Genomic DNA, 25,717 nt, shown 5'->3' with positions numbered 1-25,717 from the left:
AACCTCTTAGACATTTATGTTTATCTGTGCTCATTCTCATCTCACGTCATTCTTTTTTCAGGATAATGCTTTGTAATCATTTGTACAGTTTTGCATGTCATAATTGAGAATTCCTTATGTTTCATGGTTGTATTTTTTTTTCTCACTCACTTGACAAAGGTGGATATCACTTCAAACAAGGAGGAATCGTTTTGCACAGATGTAAGGTCAAAGACTGGATAAACTAGCCACTATGCATATATGGAGACATTACTATATTAACCTGATGCTGATGTAATTCAATAAACGGAGGGAAATGACACACACGGATATGAATGTTTTGAGAGTGATGTTTTATTTTGTACATAAAACACTCAGGATCTCTGAACATGTTTATATATATATATATATATATATATATATATATATAGCTTTTCACAGTTTTCGGTAAATGTCACGATTATCATTAGTGCTAGAACTCAACAGAGAAGAGCTTAGTTGTAAACGACATGCCAATTTCAGTTTGAAAAATGCCTACAATTTCTATTCTAAAATGACTGATGATATATATATATATATATATATATATATATAAATATATATATATATTTGTTTTTAGGTTTTTAAAAAAATTTCTTTTTCATTTTCACACCCTCAACTTTAGGACATTGGCACTGGAAACAATTAACACTTGGCATTGTAAAGTATTATTGACTGAATAAATGTTTATTCTTTTTTCCCCCTCAAATATCAGAGGGCTTGCAATGTAATGAAAGTGGGTCGTTTATGTTTTATTTTGCTTTTTGTCATTTTTGTAGCTTTACAGCCCTTCATCACTATTCACTATCATTGTATGGAAATGTGAAGCTCGTACATTCTGCTAAACATCTTCTTTTGTCTTCCACAGAAAAAAAAAGAAAATCATACAAGTTTGAAATGTAACAACGGTGAGTAAATGATGACGAAATGTTCATTTTTGGGTGAACTGTCTATTTAAATATGTGCGGAGATGTCCATATACATCACTAGTTCTGCTCTACAAAACAAAAGTGAAGTCAAAAGTGCAACAAACAATGGAAAGAAACATTCAAAACCACATCTGTAGTGAAACAACTCTTAAAACATGGGAGTAAATAAAACAGCAAGTGCCTCTATACATCACAGAATGATGATGTATTAAAAGCCCTTACGTTTGACCCTGTTATTATAGGAAGCCTTTAATAAGAGAGGTTCCACATAGAGTTTACTTGAGAAAAGATAACAGTACATACATAGACTACCGTTCAAATGTTTAGGGGCCGGTAAGATTTGAAAATAAGTTTATTATTCTCAGCAAGGCTGCATTTATTTGATCAGGACAACCATTTGAAATAGAAATCTGTAGAAAGTACTGACCCCAAACTTTCAAATAGTAGTGTACATCTAAAGATTTCAAGTGTTTGGTATAGTCAAAATGCTAACATCTGCAAGGTCATGGGTTCAATTCCCAGGAAACACACATGGCACACTGTGTAGTTTGAACACTTGTATTTGTGCCATCCATCATGAGGAGTTTGAGCCAGAAGAGTCCATGTTCTCTTTACTCATTTGGTCTCTATTTCCTGCCATGTGAAAGTTCATGCCTTGGTGGCATCCTCCTCTATGACGCGTTGAATGCCGTTGCCAGGGCTGCTCTGGATGGCCTGTGTTGTGATGGTGAGGTCTCGCATGCTGCTGTGTTGTGATTGGCTCTCCAGGCGCTGCAGGCTGCCGTGCCGTGAATGGCTGTCGAGACGGTTGATGCCACAGTGCTGGAGCGGATCATTAAGGCGCAGGGTGCTCCCATGAGGGAGACGTTCCTCAACGCCACGATAACTACAAGCTGTGTACCTGATGGGAAACATAATGAAAGAGATTCAGTGATGTTCAGATCTTTGATCAGAGAGGCAGATGTGGGTTTCACATGTGGGTTTTTATTTATTTATCTTTTTAACCCTGTAATGTTTAATCAAAATGTCACTTGATCTGGTGATGTATGTTGGTCAGACTTTTCCAATTATTAAACTGCCCTTGCGCTATCAACATTGATATTAGTATCTCAAACTCTGACCAAAATTAATTATATTTAGAATTAAGTTCTTAATTAATTTTGGACATATAGGCTAGTAATTGAAAGATTGTTGGTTCAAAGCCCACAATGCATGACCATTGTGCACAAGATTTGTATAGGATTTCTTATAACTTTATTATTACACAATATATGTTTTTTTGCATGAATTTACGGTTTATTAAACAGTCTAACTGGGATTTTGCAGATCTACAGAAATCTTAACAAAATTATGCAAAGAAAAAATAAATTAAAAAAAAGGTTATTTTGAGTGTAACGGACAGATCTATAAATCCAATCAACAACAGATGGATAGAACCACATCCCCACCCTCATATTTTATGTATTTTTCTATGACCGGTTTCATTTGGATGTATTAGGCAATAATGAAAAAAAAAGCTTTCGCTGCTTCAGTTTCATTAAGTTTAATATTGGATATTCAGGCTATTAATTGAAAGGTTGTAGGTTCAAAGCCCACAATGCGTGACCACTTTGCACATTATTTGTATAGGTTTTCTTAAAACAAGTTTCATTCACAAATTATGCATCACCTGTTTTTGCATGACTGTTTATTAAACAGTCTAACTGGCATTTTACAGATCCCCAAAAATCACTGCAACATGCAAAAAATTGAGAACCAAGTCCCTGCCCTCATTTTTTTCTTTTCTGATTATTGATTTAATTCAAATGTATGTTGCAGTAAAAAAAAAATCTGTTGTTACTTGCATTTCATGATAACTGAGTTTCTAGGCTAGTATTTGGAAGGTTTTAGGTTCAAAGCACATAATCCATGTCAACTGCGCACTTTATTAATTTTACATAGTTCTATTTATTTCCTGTTTCTTGCATGTCTTAATAAATACACTTACTAACTTTCAAAATGAAAGATCCCCAAAAAATCTGTGACATATACGCTAAAAAAGTCCTCCGAATTACTACTCGTGAGATTGAATTATAACTGGGATGCCTCACCTCTCATCTCTGGAGCGATGCAGGCTGCCGTGGAAGCTGCTTGATTTACTGCGCATGCTCCCCGCGCGGCTGGTGCTGGCGCTGGGGGGCTCGTCCAACATGGCAAGGTGTGTGGAAGAGGCATGGGTGGAGGTGCCCTGTGTCGAGGTGCCTCGAGACTTCCTCACCACTGGGATGTTGGGGTCCCTGAGGAGGAGCTGGGTGAAGTCGGGCTCCTGCAGCACCTGCCTGCTCTCGTGCACCGTGCTGCTGAGGGTGGAAGAGATGGGGGAGAAACGTGGCAAAGTGGGAAGGAGCAAAGGAAGAGAGATGGGGAAGGCAGAGGGCATAAAGTAGTCGAAATGAAGAAAAGAGGAGGGGGTGGGAGAAGGGGAGGGAGAGGAGGTTAATGCCCTGATATAAGGGACTGGGGTTTATGGAGAGGAAGCCTTTACACTAACCCCTATAAGACAGCACACACTATTTCCTGTGGCTACTTCATGTCCTGCTTTAAGTGTCTTCATTGCACTGCAGGTCTATGCACAAATAGTAGGGATTTTATCAAAATGCATGTGGCAGATACACAATATATATCTGAACTATTTTTGTTAATGGATTATACTAGACAAAAATGTTGATATTTAATTGTTTATGCTAATTTTCTTGATTTATTTAATTTAAATTACTTTTTAAAATAATAATGTTAAAATTAATATTTAAAAACTTCAAAAAAATTATCACAAAATGAATATAAATTCATACTGTAATTTATGATGCTCTGATGCCTACATTTACATGTAGTATTTAAATGATTTTAAATGTGAGTTCATATATTTAAATAATTAACTAACTACACTACCATTCATAGTAAGATTTTTTTAAAGTTTTATATAGAATTCCTCATGCTTACCAAAGCTGCATTTATTGCTTAAAATAATACAGTAAAAGCAGTACTATTTAAATACCATTACAATTGAAAAGAAATGTGTTCTATTTCAATGTATTTTAATTAGTACCGTCAAACTATTAATCGTGATTAATCTCATCCAAAAAAAGTTTTGTTTACATAATATACAGTACAGACCAAAAGTTTGGAAACATTACTATTTTGGAAACATTATTCTTAATGTTTTTGAAAGAAGTTTCTTCTGCTCATCAAGCCTGCATTTATTTGATCAAAAATACAGAAAAAAAGCAATATTGTGATATATTATTACAATTTAAAATAATTGTTTTTGAATTTATTATACCTTAAATTATCATTTATTTCTGTGATGCAAAGCTGAATTTTTAGGATCATTATCACATGATCCTTTAGAAATCATTCTAATATGATGATTCATTATCAAAGTTGGAAACAGTTCTGCTGCTTAATATTTTTTCAGAACATGTGATACTTTTTTAGGATACTTTGATAAATAAAAAGTAAAAAAAAAGCTATGTTTTTAAAATATTAATATTTTGTAATAACAATATACACTACTGGTCAGTAATTTGGGGTCAGTAATTTTTTTCTTTTTTTTTTTTATAAAATCAATACATTTATTCAGCAAGGATGTGTTAAATTGATAAAAAGTGATAGTAAAGAAAATATATTATTAGAATATATATTATTAGAATTTTTTTTTTTTTGAATAAATGCAGTTCTTTTTAACCTTTTATTCATCAAATATATTAGACAGCAGAATTGTTTCCAACACTCATAATAAATCAGAATATTAGAATGATTTCTAAATGATCATGTGACAGACTGGATGCTACATGTGACACTGAAGGCTGGAGTAATGATGCTGAAAATTCAGCTTTGCATCACAGGAATAAATTATTTTTTTAAGTATATTCAAATAGAAAACTATTATTTTAAGTTGTTAATATATTTTACAATATTACAGTTTTTTCTGTATTTTTGATCAAATAAATGCAGGCTTGATGAGCAGAAGAAACTTCTTTCAAAAACATTAAAAATAGTAATGTTTCCAAACTTTTGGTCTGTACTGTACATATGTACTGAGTATATTTATTCTGTATATTTAAAGACACACACATACAGCATATATCTTGAAAATATTTATGTGTATATATTCATATTCATGAATATTTATATTTATTTGTATTTATATATACATAATGCATAAACACAGCACACACACATATATATCATGTAAACAAAAACATTTACTTTGGATGCGATTAATCACAATTAATCATTTAAGCACTTAATTTAAAATACAATTCATTCCCGTGATGGCAAAGCTGAATTTTCAGCAGTCGTTACTCCAGTTTTATGTCACATGATCCTTTAAAAAAACAAAAAAGAAAAACTTCTAATATGTTAATTTAGTGCTCATGAAAACATTTATAATCGAGGTAAAAATGCATGCTGAATAAAAGTATTAATTTCTAATGAAAAAAACATACTGGCCCCAAACCTTTGAACGGAAGTGTATAAATAAATAAAATCAGTTCAAATTTTCATTTTGTTACATCTCTACTTGAAATGACTTTCAAGGCCTTTATCAGTTTGTGTTTCTTGAAAAAGGTTTTTGGATCACACAACATTGCACTGTAGGCCTAAACAATAATGGCATAAATTCTCCAAGCATTAAACGAAACTCACTCTTTCCTGCGATGTCCATTGAAGAAACTGACCCACTCGTGGCAGGTCTTTTTACTGCCGACCCAAAACACTGATGGGATTCCCACCACCAGCATCATCAAGTACTTGATGAGGAACAAGGCGATATCTGGCCTGCTCGTTTGTTCGACCTGTGAAGACAACAGCAGTACACTTTTGCTTAGTATGCAACATAAGAACAGGTGAAACCTGATTTGTAATCAGAACATGCAGGAACATTCTTCCCTTGCGGATCTGGCCGTTTGCTCATGACCTCATGCAGTGTGTGCGAGAGCGTATTTGTGTATGGCAGTTTAGCCTTGGGTTGTGTGCGTGCGATTGTGTGGATGGGAAGTGCTTTATCTCAGCTCACTGCACAATTGCCAATGGCATAAACATAGCTGCAGTCAACACAAGTGTCTGTCCTCTTCTTTATCTAATACAAACTCTCTCTTTTAGTGCTTTAGATGGAGCATTCCTTCCGCTCTGAATGCTGTCAGCCTGTCTTACTAATATTTTTTATATATAATGCAATATTTCACAATAATTATTTAGGGTGCCCAAATCTGTATGACATGCTCCATCACAAAGAACAGAAGCTGCGGCAGTAAACAAGGCCTCATTAAAACCAATCCCAAGCTGCCTCAGGCACGTACACACACAAACACAACACACACATATAAACATCATTACTGAGATTTACTGAGCTGAAGCTGAAACTTTCCATAGCAGTCTTTAGTTTTTAGTTATGCTTCAGTTTGTCTGCATCATGTTAGACATGAGATATATTCACAGAGCGCATATAGCAAATCACTTTGCTGAATGCTGTCAGAGAGGCGCACGCATGTGAAGGTGGTGTGGCAGTATTGAACTTACAGTATTTTTGCCACATTATAGGCTTGAACGGTTAAAACACACACTTGTATGTGTCAAAATCTCTCACTGCTCTTGTCTAAATCACTTTTGTAACTTTAATCACTTTGATAACTTTAATAGTAAGAAATATATATTTAATTTACACAGTGAAGAATATGCAGTGTCTTTATACATTTAATTACTTTATACAGTGTATATAGGATTTTGTATTTATTTGTTCTAATGTAGTTATTTGTCCTATTGCTTTAAATCAGGTTTTTGGCTAGTATTAATTTGTGATATTTATACTGGTGACAAGAATTATGAAATTTCTATGGTATCAAAAATTTTTTTATCATAAAGACCTTATTTAAAGTAAAAATAACTATATATATATATATATTTTTATATATTCTATTGTATCTGTCCTTTTTTATTACACTGTTTAACTGTTTTCAATAATTTTGAGGACTTTTGGTCATATGGCCCCCTCATAATTATGTTAAATAATTGTTATTACAATATTGACCAAAATAATCTTGATTATGATTTTTGCCATAATCGAACAGCCCTAAACAGTAGTGTAAGTATTCCATACCATATCTTCTTACCTTGAACGGGCAGGGGATGTGATACTCTCTACAGCGCTCCTGCACCCAGGTGGTCTCCCAAACTGCTCTGTGGCTCTGTTCATACAGACAGCATCCAATAACAGTCAGCAGAGGCACAAGATACAGGACGGAGAACACGCCGATCCGGATCATGAACTTCACCAGTTTGTCCTGGTTCTCCTTCTCGAGGGGAATCTCCATCCGGACCCTATTTAGCGCAGCAACACCCGCTAACAGCAGCACCACACCTACGACCACATCCAATGCGAGAGGCACCAAGAGGAACCAGCGCAAAGCCATGAGGTCATAGAGCCCCACGAAACAAACGCCACTCATGCTGTCACCCTCGATTTTGTTCATAGCCATGAGGGTGATGGTAAGGGCTCCCGGGATGCCCCAAGCCACTGCATGGAACAGCAAAGCCTTCTTCTCGATAGCTTCACTTCCCCATTTGGGAACAGCAGCCAGGAACCAGGTGATGGTGAGGATGACCCACCAAACGCTTCCTGCCATGGTGAAGAAGTAGAGCGTCATGAAGAGCAGCGTGCAGGCCTTGTTGTGGGAGCCCTGGGTGACGGTGGAGGCACGGAAACGACCCGGGCTTGCCGCGTTGCATGACACGCGATCCTCCAGCAGGAAACCCAGGAAGAAGACCAGGGACACCATCATGTAGCAGACCGCGTAGAAGATGATGGGCCGCTCTGGATAGCGAAAACGGCCAACATCGATGAGGAAGGTCAGGAAAGTGAAGAGCGTCGCCGACAGGCAGACTATGGAGACAACACCAATGAAATAGCGGGCGAAGATGAGCTCGTCTTTATGGAAGTACATGTTTGGGCAGGGAGGCGAGCAGTCGCGCACACCCATGAATGAGTAACCCAAGTCAGGCTCGATCTTCAGCTCTCGTGGGCACCAGAAGCCATAGTCCCGCTGAACTGATGAGGGAGATTCCTCTGTCCCATCACTGCTCGGGAGCAGGTCTATCGCTCGGGGGTAAGACTCATCACAATCTGGAAACCTAGGAGACAGAGTATCATTTCAGAATATGATGCCATATGATAAAGTGCAGCAGAACTTAATGAAAGTGATCCTGTACCTGCTACACTCCATCTCATCGGGCCAACTGACCCCAAACATGTCCATCAGCTTGTAGCAATCACTCTTAGCACGCTGGCACAGGCGCCGACATGGCAGGGTCACGTGGCCGTACTCAGTGCACACGGGTGCGTAAAGGGCACACAGGAATGGGCGAATTTCAGTAGAACACTCCAAGTTCACCATGGGATGAAAGGGCTGTCAGACAAGAAAAAACTGTGCTTATAATAAATTATTAAATAATATATTAATAATCATTATTATTTTTATTTTTTATAAATACTTCATATTTTTTATGTTTAAATTTGATATTTTTTATGTTTAAAGAAATAAATATATACAAAACTGTAGATGTATTTTAACAACAGTTTAGCTTTGTTTGATATTTTACTTTGTCCACTTACTGTAAATGTGCAATTAGTAAATCAGCACTCTAAGATTAGGATGAAAGGGCTGCCGTGAAAAATATAGAAAAGAGTGTTGTTTTTAATAATAATAATCAACTTTCACGATAAAATGTTTCTATTTTTATTTACATTTTAAATTAAAAAAAATGTAATGTGAAAAAATAAAAATAAATAATGTTTCTTCCTAACAGTATGACTATGTTTATTATTTTACAACAACAACAAAAAACACTAATTTTATGTCACTTTGGATAAAGGTGTCCGCTAGATGACTAAATGTATATGTACTTTGTTTGCATACATTAAATTCACATTTTCATATTTTATGTTTTGCTGCCTTCATTTGTGTTATCTGCCCACTCCAGATGTAAAAACCTATAAATGTGTCATTACTGCAGATTGACAGCTGCAACATGGTATGGTGATGTTTTCTCAAAATGGCTGAAGTTTAAAATAAGTTCTTTTTATTTGTGTTTAATAACTTGGTTGAACTGCAAATGTGATTTCAACATGGTGGCCATCAAGTGGAAACTATTCAGTGCAACATGAGTTATGAATATTTTCCTATTTTCTCTACAAAGAAAGACAGAACATTTTAAGAGTGAATGCTTTTAATTTTTTTAGGAGTATAGTACACTAGGCACATAGATGCAGCACAAAACTCACATTTTTGTCTCACGGGTATAATTATTAATACTGTTTTCTATCAAGTGTGATCTTTTTCCAGTGTGTTAGATATGATGACCAGATGTCCAAGTAAAATCCCAAATAAAAGCCATGTCCTGAGTGTTGCAATACCGCTTGTCCTTATAATTAGGCCATCCTTAAAAATATTTTGGTTTGCAGTAACAGTAAAAAAATTTTTTTAAAAAGGGTCGGTAGGTAGGTCTATTTTTTTTTTTTTCAAGTTTCAATGTAAAAAAAGTACAATTTTGTTGATGGTGATTACATAGGTATGAATTAAAATATCGTGACTGGGTCTTCAACCTGTGCCTTCGGGCGCATCATTGCAAACCTCATTTTGATGCAGGCTATGTAGACCACAAACAAATTGAAATCTTTGTAAAAAACATGTTTATTGCATGAATTTCAGGTGAGAAAAAAAAAAATTGAGGTACTGTTATACTGTTTTACTTGCATCCACCGCTAGGTGTCAATGCAACCTACGAATGAGAGAACGTTTACTTTGCTTTCTTGGGTTGTCACTTTTGTGAAAAAAATCCTGTTTGATTTGAGTGACAAGTGTTCATTGAATCGATTGTAAAATCGATTTAGCATGCCTAGATGCATTTTATACAGAAAATAACACCAAATATAGGGAAATCCACGGACAACAGGCAGCATGTAAAGATTCAATATATTGGTAAAGACAAATATTTCTGATGATTTATTGGTGGAAGTTACGTGCACAATGACAAACAGGAGTGCAACATTCTCGAAAAACAATAAGCAGAGTGGACTGCCATAATGCAAAACATTTACTGCAGGCTTCAACATGGCCGTGTTTACGATTAGAAATGTCAACAACAACAACAAAAAATCGCATACGTAGGCGATTCTAGCACAAATCTGAATTTGTATGAATGAAACAGTCTGAATACCAGCAGAATTCACATTTCTGTTGTAAAAAGAGAAACACTGTGCAGAAGTATTATTTGCTGTTATGCGTGTGTGTCCAAAGCTGCAGTTGCTTTGTGACGCGTGTTCAAAAAAAAAAAAACCTGGACGCGCTCCGACAGAAGGTTGTTAAAATCAATTTCCTATTTTCATTTTCGAAACTTGTGTTGGTTGGTCCAATCAATTCGTGCAATTAATTTAATGAATTTTTTAGATGTATTATGGTGCCCGAACCTGTATGAATTTGAACAGTGACCGCAAACATTTAGTTTACTGCAGCCGCAGCCATCATTACCAAGCGCGAGCCGTTGACTCTGACAGTGAATGAGTATGAGACGAAGCGAACGCACAGGCCACAGTGTGACATCCGTTAACCAATAGTGTAAACATAGATGACGTCACGGGTTTTTTTAAAGAAATAATGTAGACTTCGTTTGTATGTAGGCCTAGGCAATTTATATATTCACAATACTTACTAAAATATAATTATTATTATTTTATTGCTTTTGTATTCGTTGTTTGAAGAGTAAAAAAAAAAAAGCTTTGGTCGGTCTTAACGCAAATGTAAAACCGGCAAGTCGGTCGGACTAAAAGCAAAAAAAATAAATAAATAAATAAAAAAAAAAAAAAAAAAAAATATATATATATATATATATACATATATGTACATATATATATATTATATATATATATATATATATATATATATATATATATATACATATATATATATATATATATATATATATATATATAGAGTCGGTCCTAAATTGACAGGGTCGGTCAGGTTACAGCAAACAAGAATATTTTTAAGGATGGCCTTAACTGGAGTTTTAAAGCTAAAAATAAACACTGAAGAAAAACATGCTGCTGTTTTTTTGCCTACCTCCTGACAAAGAAATTCAAATCTAGCAACGTATAAAAACTAATCATTGATGACTTTTGGAAATCTGACAAACCATTTCCAGGCATCTTGAGAACATCAGAAGGAGCATCTTTAGTGCTCAATGAAGCAAGAACAAAACCCACCAGGCCACGTCTCTGACTCTTCCTTATTTTTTATCAGTCACTCGGTCACCCTTATGTAAAATGAGAATAGAAATTGGATGTGTTTCTATTCCTCTCAGAGGAGGCCTTTGTTTGAGACGGGAGACATGCTGTTTATTGCTGAGGCCCACTTACACCATGAGGCATTCTGGGAGTAGTACCAGCTTTGGGGCCGGACATAAATATGCAAATCCCATGGGGGAAAATGAAAAAGACTCCACCCAGGACCAGACAGATAGACAATAACGCCTCCACCCCAGCAGAGTAAGGGCCTTTGTGATGGTCGGGTGGGGGTTCTGACACCGCTTGTGTTGAAAAAAAAAGGACCAAAACTTACAATCATTCAGAGCCTACATGAACACACTGGAAAAAAGTAAAAGGATGTGTGTGTGAAAAAGCTTTTTTTGCAATTACTAATGGTGAGAAGAAAAGTGTCAGAAAATGTCAATATCTGTAAATAAGTAAATAAATACATAAATAATTTCCCTCCTAGGGGTTCCTAATAAAAATGATATAATAATTTATGTAATTAAAGTAGAAAGAAATATACATTTTCGGTGGTTTTAAAATGCTAAATTACTATATAAATAATACCATTGCTCCTAGTGGTTGGCTATTAAAATGCTAAAATCATTTACGTAATTAAAGTATTTAAAAAACCTCCTAGTGTTTGGTTGTTAAAAATGCTAAAATGACATATAATTATTATATACAAATATGTTTGGCATATGTTACAAATGACATACAATGATGACTTTCAAAACGTTACTAAACAACCAATTCTTCACTTAATATGTAGAAAATTACCTGAGTGTTTAGGCTAAATCCAATGAGATGATCTAATACGCTAAAAACAGTGTTATTTATTATTGCAAAATAAAACCATCCAGCATTTAACTGATTGCAACAGTCCAACACATTTATATTATATATACGGGATGTATTATGCATATCCATAATGAGAGCGTTCAGTCACTGCCAGCACACTAGGTTACCACCCAAAATGCCTGTAAAAAGGGATTAGGATGGATATTATGCTTGCCCATTTTGACACAAAGCATCTAAATCCAGCAATCGTTTCCAAGTACCTAATCCATATTTAACGCAGCATATACCATTGAGATGTGCCGCTAACATGACACCCCAAAGAGCACCGGCTTTAACCATCAGACCATAAAATCATGTGGAAAAAACGCTTGTTTTCGTCACATAGCTTCTAATGCTGTCCAAATGAATGTTTGTTCTTTAAAATATTTTGTGGACAATAAGTAAAGCTATAGACAATGACATAAAACTTGATCGTGACTGACTTTTATTGTTGCAACTTCACAGTTGTTGATGTATCATTACTGGCATTTGCGGCTGTAGTTGGTACAGAAGGTCTTATACCATTCTGAGCTCAATTGAGTGGACAGACTCTGGCTTTTAGGCAGGATAAAAATAAAACTAGTGCCATTATTTGCTGATCTGGTGAAAAACATTATCTCGTCATTGCTGTCAGCCCACATTACATGCAATGGTGTGATCTGATGAACTCAATGTGTGCATTTCGTCCATTGCTGTCCTAAGGGCAAACATACACTTCCAACTCATCAATGTCCGTTCCAGTGCGTTTTTGTTTCTTAAGGGCATTGGAGAGAGTTATTTAGGGATATTCAAAACATACAGAGATACAGAATATGCTGAAGGCAGAAGAGGCACTGACTGTTGCTTCTTGTTTGGGCAGAAAGCATGTGCTTCAAAGCATTATATATGAGTCAATGCTTCATAAAGCTGGCATGCTATACATATATCTATGGGAGATGTGGAAGCACTTCATACCAGCCGAAACTAAAAAAATAAAAATAATAATAATATATATATATATATATATATATATATATATATATATATATATATACTGTATATATATGGAATGTTGTAAATATAGTTGAAAATACAGATTAACATGTTCACTTTTCAATGTTTGGAGCTGCTGCGTGTCAGTTTGCCACTGTTGAGGCCAAGGACTCATTTATAGATGGTTTCAACGGCAACAACATAAACAAACGTTACTGCGCATTGGGGCTGTCACTTTTGTGAAAAAATCATTTTCGATTTTAAGGCATAAGTGTTCATTGAATGGATTGTAAAATCGATTTTCCATGTCAAAAAAAAATAAGGCATTTCCTTTTTCAACGTCAAATAACGGAGGAACGTAAAGAGAGCGCTGGAAACACAAGTCAGCATTATTTCTGATTTATTGTCATGACGTTTCGTGCAGAATAACAAACAGCAACAGGAGTGCAACATTCTCGAAAAAATATATATGCAGAGGGGACGGCTGGCATAACAAAAGAAAAACATCACTGCAGGCTTCAACCCGGCTGCATTTATGATTTAGGCAATTCAAAAATCTCCAAGATTATTTTAAATAATGATTCAATTCATTTCAAACAACTGTTCAAAAAATGAAACTTTAAATGGACTTGAGAACAGGCCATGTGTGTTTTTTTATTGAACGTAACCGACACTTAGGCTAGGTGGCACTAGGCAGGCATAATTAAAGGCTAGGGCCATTACAAATTTATTGGACAGGAAAACAAATAATCAACATTTTCGGGGTCCAGAGCAGAGCATTTTTTATTCACTATATGTCCAGCTGTTGAGAAGACGCGTTCCGACCGCACTGATGTCCCAGGGACACTCAGGTACAGCTGCGCAAGGTGGGGGTATTACTGCCAATTTTCCACCACAAAAGCCGGTCGCTGTCAGCTTGCAATGGTCCTTTTCATAACTCAGAATCTCCTGTAACTAGATGCGCGAATGAGGGGAATTCGCCTCTACCGTGTCGCGAGACCTCCAGACACGCGTAAACACGTCTTTACATTGACATAATGTTGAAATCATTCGCGCCAGACGCTCTATTCGCGTTTGGTGTAAACGCAGCATAAGAGGTCGCTTTCGATGTCACTGGGTCTTATAGGCGCATAAAATTGCTGGTATTTTCTGTCTAGCTTTCGCAAGGCATACTGCACTTTCGGAATTCTTCATTTTCTTTTTCTGCTTGTTTGTGAGTTTTGTTACATCTATATTTTTTAACTGCTTAATTCTTTTAAAATTAATAGTGTACATATTTGGTTAAAATCAATTCCCTATTTTCATTTTTTGGTTGGTCCGATCGATTGTGCAATCGATTTTCGAACTAAAAGTGACAGTCCTAATGCGCATGAGCGCTTTTGTGGCCCTAACTTTACTTCCGGCAGACTTCCAAATAGAATCAATAACAACTGCCAAGTCCCTGTAGAGTAGATATTTTTTTTTAATAAAAAAACAAAATATGTTTGCTGCTTAAATCAGGTGGACTTAATGAAAATGCAAATTAATTATTTCTGAGCAGGAGATGCATAAAGCGCGAGAAATAGAGGTTTCCCCAGTAACAGCTGTAAACAAAGCAGAGCTATGCTCACAAACGCTGCGTTATCAGGCATATAACATGCAAGTCTTCCTTCAGAAATACAGTCATATAAAAACACCCGTGCCTCGTTTTGATATTTAAACATATACATGTAAGGAATTATTATTATTATTAAACATGCAGTACGTAACGTTACTCGTGGTTATTCAATGAAGCCTTTTTGAAAATCAATCTTTTTTTAAAATCGTGGCGAGTCTCCAACAATAAATAAATGTATGGGAAACACATCCGACAGCACAACCACCTGAGCCCAAATTCAGTCTACTCATCACCTTGACTTTAACTGCGTGCGCCCGATGAAACCATCTATACCCTCAATTAAATTTAAATGAACTTCATTTATAAAGTCAATTCAATTCAAATAGCTTTTTCTATTTCTGAAAGGGACTTTTTTTAAGCCCTAAATTCTTGTGTAGCAACTAGGGATGATAAATGTTTATTTAATATTTTTAATTATAATATTTAAATAAATCGTATTACATGGATGTTAAAAATAATTAAGTTGTTACTAAATACTAATAATTTATGTAATTATTATAAACAAATATAATAACATTGCTCCTAGTGTTTGGCAATTAAAAATGCTATAATAATGTAGATAATCATAATCTAAAAAATATAACATCTAGTGTTTGGTTGTTAAAAACGCTACATAACTTACATAACTATTATATACAAATATATTTGGCTATTAGAAATAATATTTATTACAAATTACATGCAGCGATGTCATTCATTATCTTTCTAATCTATAAATTCTGTACCAAATATCAATCCAATGAGATGATCTAATACACTTTCAACAGTGTTACCATTATTAACTTTATCATTTTTATATCCAAAATATCCAAATGTTGTACTGTTTTGTAAAACATAAATAAATAAATAGAACTAAATAAATAAATAAAACAAGCTAACAATAAATCAACTATATCCTAAATGGTAATTAAGGCACTGCAATAACTATAAATAAAGCATCAGCGATGACTGTAAAGATAATATAAATGTAAAAATAAGTGTAAATGAGCACATACAGTTAAATATCCAATGACCAGTATAAAAATAAAAAAAAAATAATAAAAATACTGTACAATGTTGTGTGTATTTCACTGATTTATTCTTAGATCTCTCCGAGTTGCAAAACGAAAAGGGAAGAACAACAAGGCAAACCTAGCCTGACGTTTTAAATGTGTCCATTCAAAGGTTCCCCCCTCCACCAATAAATACAAAGTACATCTGCCTTTCTTAGTGAACCCCCACTTGCTCATTAATAACAAAGTTTAGATCATGTCCTCAAAGCATACTGACAACTATTAATTTTAATTATACGCCTTTCTTTTTATATGCCTTTCTGATTAGTTTTCTCTTTTCCACTGGTCACTATTTAACTTAAGGCAGTATTCACTTAACAGAATTCAGCTGCACTGCCATGGAAACCAGCGATGCATTAACGGGCCGGTTTGAGGGAGAGAGGTCAGAGTGCGAGTGACGACCACATCCTGAGAGAGAAAGCCTGCTCTTTTGTTTCCATTTCCCCAGCAACCACAGTACCTTGTGTGGGGGGAGGGATGAAAAGAGAGGAGGGAGTGGAGAAGAGAAACAGACAGAAGAGGAAGGGACAAAGAAGAAGAAGATATGGATGGGAAATAATGGTCAACCCTGCCATTCCAAAAAACACATTTACCATTAATAAATGTGCACAAATTATCTATGCTAACATATATATCAATGATAGTATTAATAATCCTGTTTAACCCTTTTGTATATGCAAAACAATATCTATGAATTTTGTTCACCTATTTTTTATTTTATTTAGGTCAGGTCACTTACAAAAGTCATGGCACCTCTCATAAATATCTAAGAAAAAATGATGATTCCCAAACAAAGCATAGCTGATATAATTTGAGTTGTCATACTGCATTACAACTGCAGGGTGGCCTTAATGATCACCACGCCATGGTAAAAATAACATGAGGACGAGGTCATGTATCTTCGCATGTTTGACAAATAGAGGAGGAAGTTGAAATTAACTAGATGTCAAGCTGCATCAATCAGTGCACCTGAAATGCTTTATATTGTTAGATTTACCCAGCATTCTCTTTGCAAGCTCAGTTCAAATGCTCTCTGAACCTTCCCATTACTGCATCCAACCACAACAATCCCAGAAACCATCCCTGTAGGCAACTATCCCTCTTCACAAATGAGGTTACCCAGAGTTCAGCGCAAGATGCTGCCACTGTCCGACAGTGATTTTGAATCTGAAAGCAAGGACGTTTCACGTGTCCCTCATGACTGCCAGAAAGAAAGAAATGGTTTAGAACTGATGACATGAAAGATTTAGTCTGGTTTTCCTGAGTAGATTAATTGCTGCTTAAACTGTCACCTTCTATTCCACCTCTTGATGTCAGTTGTTTGTAAAAATATTAAAAGATACTCATCAATCAGATATTTAATGGTTATTTATGTAACCTTATTACATAAATAGTTATAAGATGCTTATTTCATCAAGGCCACATGCAAAAGAGGACCAAAAAATGGGTTAAAACGGCAAGATTCTTCAGAAATAAAAATACAGCCAACATCCCCGTAGGACAGATTAAAGATTAATTTCCCTTTAAACATTTCTGTAATGTGATCTGAATTATCTGCAGGGCACAAGAAAGAACTGGGTCAAATCGAAAATGATGCTGTTAATACATAGGTTTTAAACTAATGCATTTAAACATTATGGTTTGCATTTATAACTACTTGCAGGGAAAATACAGAAAGTCTGCATATTAAAGAGCTCCATGTTAAAGGGTTTTCCCTGGTTATTTTCATTATTAATTTTTTTTTTATTCTATATAAAATTTCTCTGCTCTCTCTATTTAGGAAAGAATTATACAGACAGGTCTGATTTCATCTGATTTTCACAGGTTTTATAGATTTCTTAATTCACATGGAATAATTAACACAAAGCCTCTAAAATAAAATTGTTTTCTTAGAGACCTGGAAAAACACAACCTTTGACAAGTCTATATAAATTATTATCCACTGTTATTACACTGATCATATATGTGCTATTATTTTACTGAAATTAAAATGTAATGCTATCACATAAACCAGATCTGTTAATGCGTATGTTTAAAAAAATATTTATGTATTCTGCCTCTGGAGATCTGTATAATTAATATATGATTTTTTATATATTATTATTACTATTACTGTTGTGGTTGTTTGTTGTTTTACTTTTTTGGTTTAAAGTGTTTTTTCCTCTTACTGTTCAATTACCGTTTAATAGTAGTTTATGTTTGTATTGTACTCAGCCCCGCACATGACATGCAAGAAAAAATAAATTGTGCACACGATTACTATTGCGTTCCCTCGATTTACTATTGCATTCCCTCTATTTGCTAAATTGTGCGCACGATTTAGCAAATCAAGTGAACAATATAGTGAATCAAGTGAATGCAATAGTAAATCGAGGGAACTCAATAGTAATCGTGTGCACGTTTTAGTACAGTGAGGGAATGAATTAGTAAATTGTGCACACGATTTAGCCTACAATTTTTTCTTGCATGTCATGTGCGGGGCTCCGTAGTTTTGATTTTTTGTGTTATATTGAAAAATTATAAATAATGAAAAATGGAAAGAACACACACACTCTCTCTCTCTCTCTCTTATCTCTCTTTCACACACACACACACACACACACACACACACAAACACACATACACACACACACACACACACACAAACATATATATATACATATGACTGATGCTGAGGTCATGCAGTTAATAGAGCATGATAATTAAACTAGTCCTAGGATAATGTAATGCAATTTGATCACATCATTTGAGCAGTCAGCCTGTGTAATGTGGTTTACCTCCATGGCGAGAGCAGCGGTCTGCTGATCATAGTGATTCAGAAGGTTGGGCATGAAGGTGGTATTGTAGGCGAGGCCCTGGCACATCCTTAATGTGATTGGCTCACAGGTAAACATGCTATGGCTACCGGTAGCGTCCATATTGATGGCCACACATACAGTCAGCATGGTGTACAGAACCCAAAGGAGATCCATGGCGCGTCCGTCTGTGCTGTGACTTGCAGAGAATGGGTTGTATCAAGAGAATCTGAGCTCCGTCATTCCGTCATTAATTATCTGTTGATTGACACCAGACTTAAATTTGCACAGAAAGGGTGTGCTTCTCCATTTTGCTGTGCTACATCCAGGTCTTTTCAGTATAGGTACGACTGTGGTTGCCATGCATTTATAAGATGTACATCTGTGGAAGAAAAAGCACCAAATGTCACATTTGATATGAACGGGTTAACATGAATTATTTATGAATGGGGTGACAGTTTATTCAAACGTGAAAAATCTTCCTGGAGATCTCTTGGCATGGGAAATGTTTTCAAATTGAACAATGAAAAAGATTAGGGTTAGGGTTAAGCACTGCCACTTTATACTGGTAGTAAATAAAAGATGCTTTATAAGAGTATTACCCAGGGGGAGCTTCAATGTAACTGTATTCATTACAAAAGAATACAGAATATTATAATTTCAGAAACACAATATTAACTTGTTCAGAACTGATTTATGTTCCATGCTTTCAGTCTAAATGCAACCATAAATAACAATAAAAAACATCTAATTTATGAAAAAAATTAAATATTGATAGTTTAATAACTGGAATTTAATAACTTTAAAACAGTTAATCCATTATTGATGTAGTTTTAGTTTTAAAATATATATTTTGTAATGCCTGTGCCCATTATTTCAAGATTGTCAACATTGTCAACATAAGCCACATCATTTTAATTGTGTTATTATTTTGGTTTATATGCTTGACACATCAGTATTTTTACATTTAACTTGCAAAACCAGTAAAAAACACTTTCCACCTTCCAACATTGGGCACAACACCGGCTTCATGCAGAAAGAGGATTTTCCTATCACAAATGCCCTGCGCTAAAATATTTTATCCTTTTTATTGATTTTAGCATAAACGCAATAAAAAATATGTAAAATGTAAAAACTGTCGCTTTTTTATCAAAGTAAAGGCGAACAACAGATAACCCTTTCCTTTATTACCACATGAGCCGCTTGTCTATCGAGGCGCGTAACGTTAGCAGCTTCGCTATAAAGAAACTAAGTTACCTTCAAAATAAGTGTCTGGTGTTCTATTAGGAGTATTGTTTTTGTTTTTACTAAAACATGTTTATATACTAAATTAATTTTAGTAATGATAAAAAGTCCTTCTTACCTCTCCAGCAGGGATATTTCGCGTGAGGTAACGTTACTCCACTCCGTTTCTCTAACAATACGAGTCCAGTCTATGGTCTTTCTGCAGGTTAGGAGGATTTGTACGGGCGCGCGCATTTGACGACGACGCGCCGACGAACATTGCTCTCTCTCTCAGTATAAAAGCATAGTAGAATTTACGGCACTGGATTGAGCGTGATAAAAAAACACATTCAGTATGCAAATATAATAACGGCTTCGGTTAATCCACGGATCTTATCACTGCAATGGACAGGGTCAGCTGGGAGCAAGGAGCGTCTCGGCACTAAAATGAGATGAAGTTGATTTGTGGTTGCCTCGAATGAGGGGCGGTGTGTTTAGTCGTGGTAAGTCCTACTGATTTTTGCGATTCGGTTCTTTTGGGCATTTTATTTAGAAGAATCGGTTCGAAACGAGTCATTGATTCTTTTTCATAACGACGGTCGTTTGATAAAAAAAATCTTCGATTTTAAGGATGTTTATATTACGTTCTTGTCCCAAACCAGTTTGTTTACACGGAACAATACTAAAATTAATTAACATCTCTCAAATGAAAAAGTTTTTTTTTTTATTTACCCTTTACCCTTATCCCTTTACTTTAGCACTCACTATTCTAATTCTATTCTTAAATTAAAAAAAAAATTACTACCTTTCTAATCTTTTTGTATTCTATTTTCTTTTCATTTATTATACAATTATATATAGCTAATTATATAATTATATATATATATATAAAATACCGCTAACACTAGTTTGCTCTATTCTTTTTCTGTTCTATCTGTTTTCTTTTTATTATATTATTTAAAAGCCCTTGCATTGTGTACTGTGTTTAAGCTAACTGAGACTTGTTATAGCACTTATATATCATTGCTCTTTTTGTTGTTTTTGATTGCTTCCATTGTCCTCATTTGTAAGTCACTTTGGATAAAAGCGTCTGCTAAATGGCTAAATGTAAATGTAAATGTATTATTACAAATCTGTTTAATAAAGTCAACTAGTAATAATCATGTTGATAAAGCTTTAAAACAACCAAGTGAAAGTAAAACTATAAACTACAAAATAATTGTTTATAACATTTCCGCTATTCGGTTAATAAATTCATTTACTTTAGTCCCATCAGTCAAATCCTAGAGCATCAGTTTTGTGAACCATTTCATTTCCAACCGATTCATTTAAAAGATCCGATTCAAAAGAACGAACCATTTGCGAATCGAACATATCCAGCGTTTGGAAAGAGGCGGGACAGAGTGAGAGATAGTGTTGATTACTATGGAGACTGGTAAACTGTACTGAGCAGGAATAGCAAAACCATCAATATAGTATCAGTAAACATTTAATAGTTTCGTTATGATAGCTAACATGACTATTTCTGGTTGAGATTACTACACATGGTAGCTTTGATTTGTTCTCTTTTGTACTGTATTGCACTGTGCAACTAGGCAGTTTTGTTGTTGCTAGTATGAAAATCACAGCACATTTGTTTTCCTTAACATGGGTATGTATTTTTGATAAGTGCTCTTAATATTGTGGTGCCTAATATGATTGAGGTTTATCTAGGAGCTGAATCTCAAACATCTGAATTTCAGTGACAGATGCCACAAGGTCCCAGAACAAAAATGCAGACCAAACTGAGTACCTGGAAACCTCTAAATCATAAGCTATCCAATGTACAGGCACCAAAAATATAATTTAGTATATGATCTTCTGCTTTGTTTAACATGAGAAGCTACTGTAACATTGCTATAAGTGTAGAATATTTCATGTCAAATGTGAACACTTTTTTTTTTTGAAGAGAGAAGAAATTTGCTTGGAAAGTGGGTAAGAAATGCACTTACTTTAAAAAATGTTATTCCTTCTTCATCTTTGCCCCAGTTTGAAAAGTGGACAGATAGCCAGCGGAAACAGGTGCTAGAAAACTAGTTCTCCAGATGCTCTGCTAACCAGCTAAAACATCTCAGACAGACTCTGAGCAGCTGAGTCCCTCGACCTCACTAGGGTCCTTCCCAGGCTCACATCACTCTATATATTTTCAATCCTTGACTCCTGAAGCCTCTGTAGATGTGCTCAGGTATTTGCCATTTGTACATTTTTCTAAATAAATTAATAAACATTTTTGACATTGTACAGTATGAATATTTTGATGCCATGAATAAAAAACACTTTTACATGCACACTTAAATGTATTATGTGTGCACACCAGTGTTGGGGAAAGTTACTTTTAAAAGTAATGCCTTACAATATTGCGTTACTCCCTAAAAAAGTAACTAAATACGTTACTTAGTTACTTTTTATGTGTTACATTACTTTTGCGTTACTTTCACGTTACTTTTTAAATATGAGCAGGGCTTGATTGTTTTTAATATAAGAAGTTCTATTTATAGCAAATGTAAAAGCCCTTTCACACCAAAAAGTGTAATGAATAAACCTCAGGCTGAAGGAAAAGTAAATTCACGTCTGTACAGTAGAACACAGGAGAAGAAGGTTCAACACTCTTCAGCAATACAAAAAAAACAATGAAGCACAATTGTTAGTTTATCTAAAGTCATTTTTTAATTATTAGTATGGTTGAACTGGATCATTAAAGGTCAGCAGCAAAGACACTGTTAATAAAATGGGAATAGATACATTTGTGTTATTTAATATATTTAGTTATTGCAGGTTTGCGTCATATTCTGAGTTTGCATTTCACTGTTTTGATTAATTTTGATGAATACTAAATCTGTTTTGTGTTTTGTTTCTTTGTGAGTGGGATGAATTAATGCACATTCACATTTAGTCTAGAACTACAGTAACATGTTCACACAGCGCACACAACGCCTCCATACTTCCGATTTCTCCCAATATGGGAACAGGAGGCTTGTCAGTCAAAAAATGGGAATACAAAGTAACTGGCGTTACTTTTTTGAAAAAGTAACTCAAATATTTTCTTGTAAATTAAAAAGTAATGCGTTACTTTACTAGTTACTTGAAAAAAGTAATCTGATTACGTAACTTGCGTTACTTGTAATGCATTACCCCCAACACTGGTGCACACACACTTACACTGATAACTTTATGCATGTCTTTACTGTCACTTTTGATCAGTTTAGTGCACCTGTTCTGAATAAAAGTATTAAAGTAAAAAGAAAAAAATTACTGACCTTAAATATTTGGACAATATGTGTGTGGCATTAGTGTTTTCTGTAATATATTCATTTGCAGGTGAGCCGGCACTGGAAAAACCTTGAGTTTGTTTGAGAAAGTTGAGTTTGACCAGCTGTGGATGCCTAAATGTTGAAACTAGGCTGGTGCATAACCTTTGCTCCTCCACCATTTGAACAAGGTGTATAGAAGAGGCATTACATAGAGACTGTGCAGGAGCTGCACATTAGCAGGCCCAAGGTAAGATGTTGCTGAAAGGCTGATTTAGAGTCTATCTAATCTTTTTAAAATCTTTTTGTGGTGCATATTTTCCAGGCGCCTGTGAAAGAAGAGTTTATTATCCCTAAGGTGAAATTAATTGGCAGTTGGGACAGTGGGGTCACTTCCTGTGACCGGTCACAGGGAGTTGAAGTCTGTCCTCTCCGGTCTCCATGGGAAGAGTAAAGATGGGAATTGGTTGGTGAAATCAGCCAAAGGTCTTCCACTGTGGAGAGATTCAGACAGGCATCCCACTGACACAATACGCTTTAACTACTTGGATAACCTTGACCCAGTTGAGCATGCAAGACAAGCATAAGTGAACTACAATAGTTTCTACAATAATAACAATAAGCAATTCTCCTTAAGCACCTAATCAGCATAATAAAATGATTCTGAAGGATCATGTGACAACTGGAGTAATGGCTACTTAAAAATTCAGCCGTGCATTGCAGGAATAAATTACATTTAAATATATATTCAAATAGAAAATAGTTATTTTAAATTAAAATAACATTGTATACTGTTTTGAAATAAACGCAGCCCTGGTGAGCATAAAAGACATGACATAACTTTAAAAAAAAAACTAAATATAATAAAATATTTAAACTTATGTCCACAGTATTATATTTGAGTTCTGAGTTATTAGAGAATATCACAAAATCTTATGTGACCCACTGATTTGCTGCACTATTTTAGTGCTTTTTATGTGCATATTGAAAGTGTTAGTAGCAAAACTACAGTAGAAAATGTTAAGCTGTCTTTATCTCTACAGACTGATAAAGGGAAAAAGTGCTACAATAAGACAAGAAAACACTATGAAAGCACCATCATGCTCAACATACAAGCTGCGCAAGGTCAAATATTTGGTAAGCTAATATAATTGTTATGTGACTGTGCTGTTGATTCTCATACAAATCAGCAGCAGCAGCATGCAAAGAATTCTCCAGAGACGACATAACCAAGAGGCATCATGCATACTGATCAGACTACATGTGGGATATCATGGAAATGTGCAGCACACAGGAAAAAGAGGGCACTGTGTTGCTGGGGGAAGAAAACAGACATTATATTTATTTTTTATTTATATTTTTTGTTAGAAATATAAGAGAAATTTTCCCAGATGTTCTTATCCTTGGATCTTAGTGCAGCTGGAAAGCAAAACCAAAACAGGCCACAATGGGCAGCACAGAGCTTAGAAGCACTTCCGGCTAACAAGGACTCCATAAAGAGACATTCCCAGATCTCCCAATGGAATGCAGGGATACGTCCTGGTCCTGTAAGGCCTCCAGTACCCAGACTGAGTAAGGAGGGGCTCTGTGCATCCCATAGAAGCACATCAAGTAAGCCCATGTACATTCAATATTAATCTTAAATAGGATTTTGTGCTTTTATATTAAACTAAGCTGACCAAGAATGTAAAATACTCTGTGAATATGTGCCAGAAAATATTTAATCATAATTAATTATTAATAACACATTATTAATACAGTGTAACACAAACATTTTCTGTTTCAGCTGTGTCTCTTTTCAAAGGAAAGCCATGAAGGAGAACATATGAAGAATCTAAAGAAGCTTGGCACATAAGGCCATCTACTGGATAATGTTGTGATAGTTACATGGACGACATGAAGTAATTCATACAGAGTTAATTTATTATCATGTCTTTAAATTAAAATTATCATAACTTTATGTTGAAAGACAAAGCACAATACATACATGTTTTTATATGATTATTTTTTTCTTGTTCGAGTCCAAATGGAGAAGGGTCTGTGTTATTGTCCACTAGATGTCCCTGTCTGCTCAGAATGTGTGAGTGAGCAAACGGTTGAAATGTTTTTTTATTATTTTTATTTTATTATTATTATTACCATCTTGCTTTCTCTGTATTCTCATATATAACCTGTGTATGAGTTTTAAACTGATTGCTGCCTCTACCAAGGAAAAAAAAAGCAGAACAAAAATGTTAAATAATTATAGAATAATTAACTCATATTAAAATATATGAAACTGATAAACCTGTACTCATATGGCTTAATTTGCATAAAATTACTTCATGGTTATTTGTATATAAACTTTCTTTTAAACTCGTATCGGCCAACACTTTTAGATAAAGTCTTCCACAGCAATGTGTGCATACATAATTACACTCTCGTTCATTAACTGGCCAGACAAAAACGATCATTATTTATTTATTTTCTACTATTGTATTAAAAATGTTTTGTCTGATTAACCATTCTCTGTTGTGGTAAAAATATAGTCTTTTTTAAAAGTATAAAAATCCTGCATGTGTATGATCGCTATTGAAACATGACTTTTATTATGAAGACGAG

General features: G+C 34.9%; 1 protein-coding gene and 1 pseudogene across 2 annotated transcripts; one reads left to right on the top strand and one right to left on the bottom strand.

Moving 5' to 3' along the window:
• Positions 1-755: 755 nt before the first annotated feature.
• LOC132106619 (frizzled-3-like) lies at positions 756-20,328 on the bottom strand. Of its 2 annotated transcripts, none has more exons than XM_059512479.1 (7): positions 19,969-20,328; positions 18,588-18,987; positions 8,193-8,389; positions 7,097-8,114; positions 5,634-5,782; positions 3,038-3,286; positions 756-1,848 (listed from the first exon to the last, which is right to left on the bottom strand). In XM_059512479.1, exons 2-7 carry the CDS (start codon positions 18,780-18,782, stop codon positions 1,596-1,598), a joined length of 2,061 nt encoding a protein of 686 aa, XP_059368462.1. In that variant the 5' UTR covers positions 18,783-18,987; positions 19,969-20,328; the 3' UTR covers positions 756-1,595. The 2 variants fall into 2 exon arrangements, with proteins under 2 accessions (XP_059368462.1, XP_059368463.1); XM_059512480.1 differs by having other exon boundaries at positions 3,038-3,283.
• A 1,249-nt stretch (positions 20,329-21,577) lies between these two features.
• LOC132107401 (F-box only protein 16-like) lies at positions 21,578-24,811 on the top strand (annotated as a pseudogene).
• Positions 24,812-25,717: the final 906 nt, after the last annotated feature.

Source organism: Carassius carassius, chromosome 27 (genome assembly GCF_963082965.1).
Source record: "Carassius carassius chromosome 27, fCarCar2.1, whole genome shotgun sequence".
Lineage (NCBI taxonomy): Eukaryota > Metazoa > Chordata > Actinopteri > Cypriniformes > Cyprinidae > Carassius > Carassius carassius.
This window is presented reverse-complemented; position numbering and strand designations above follow the sequence as displayed.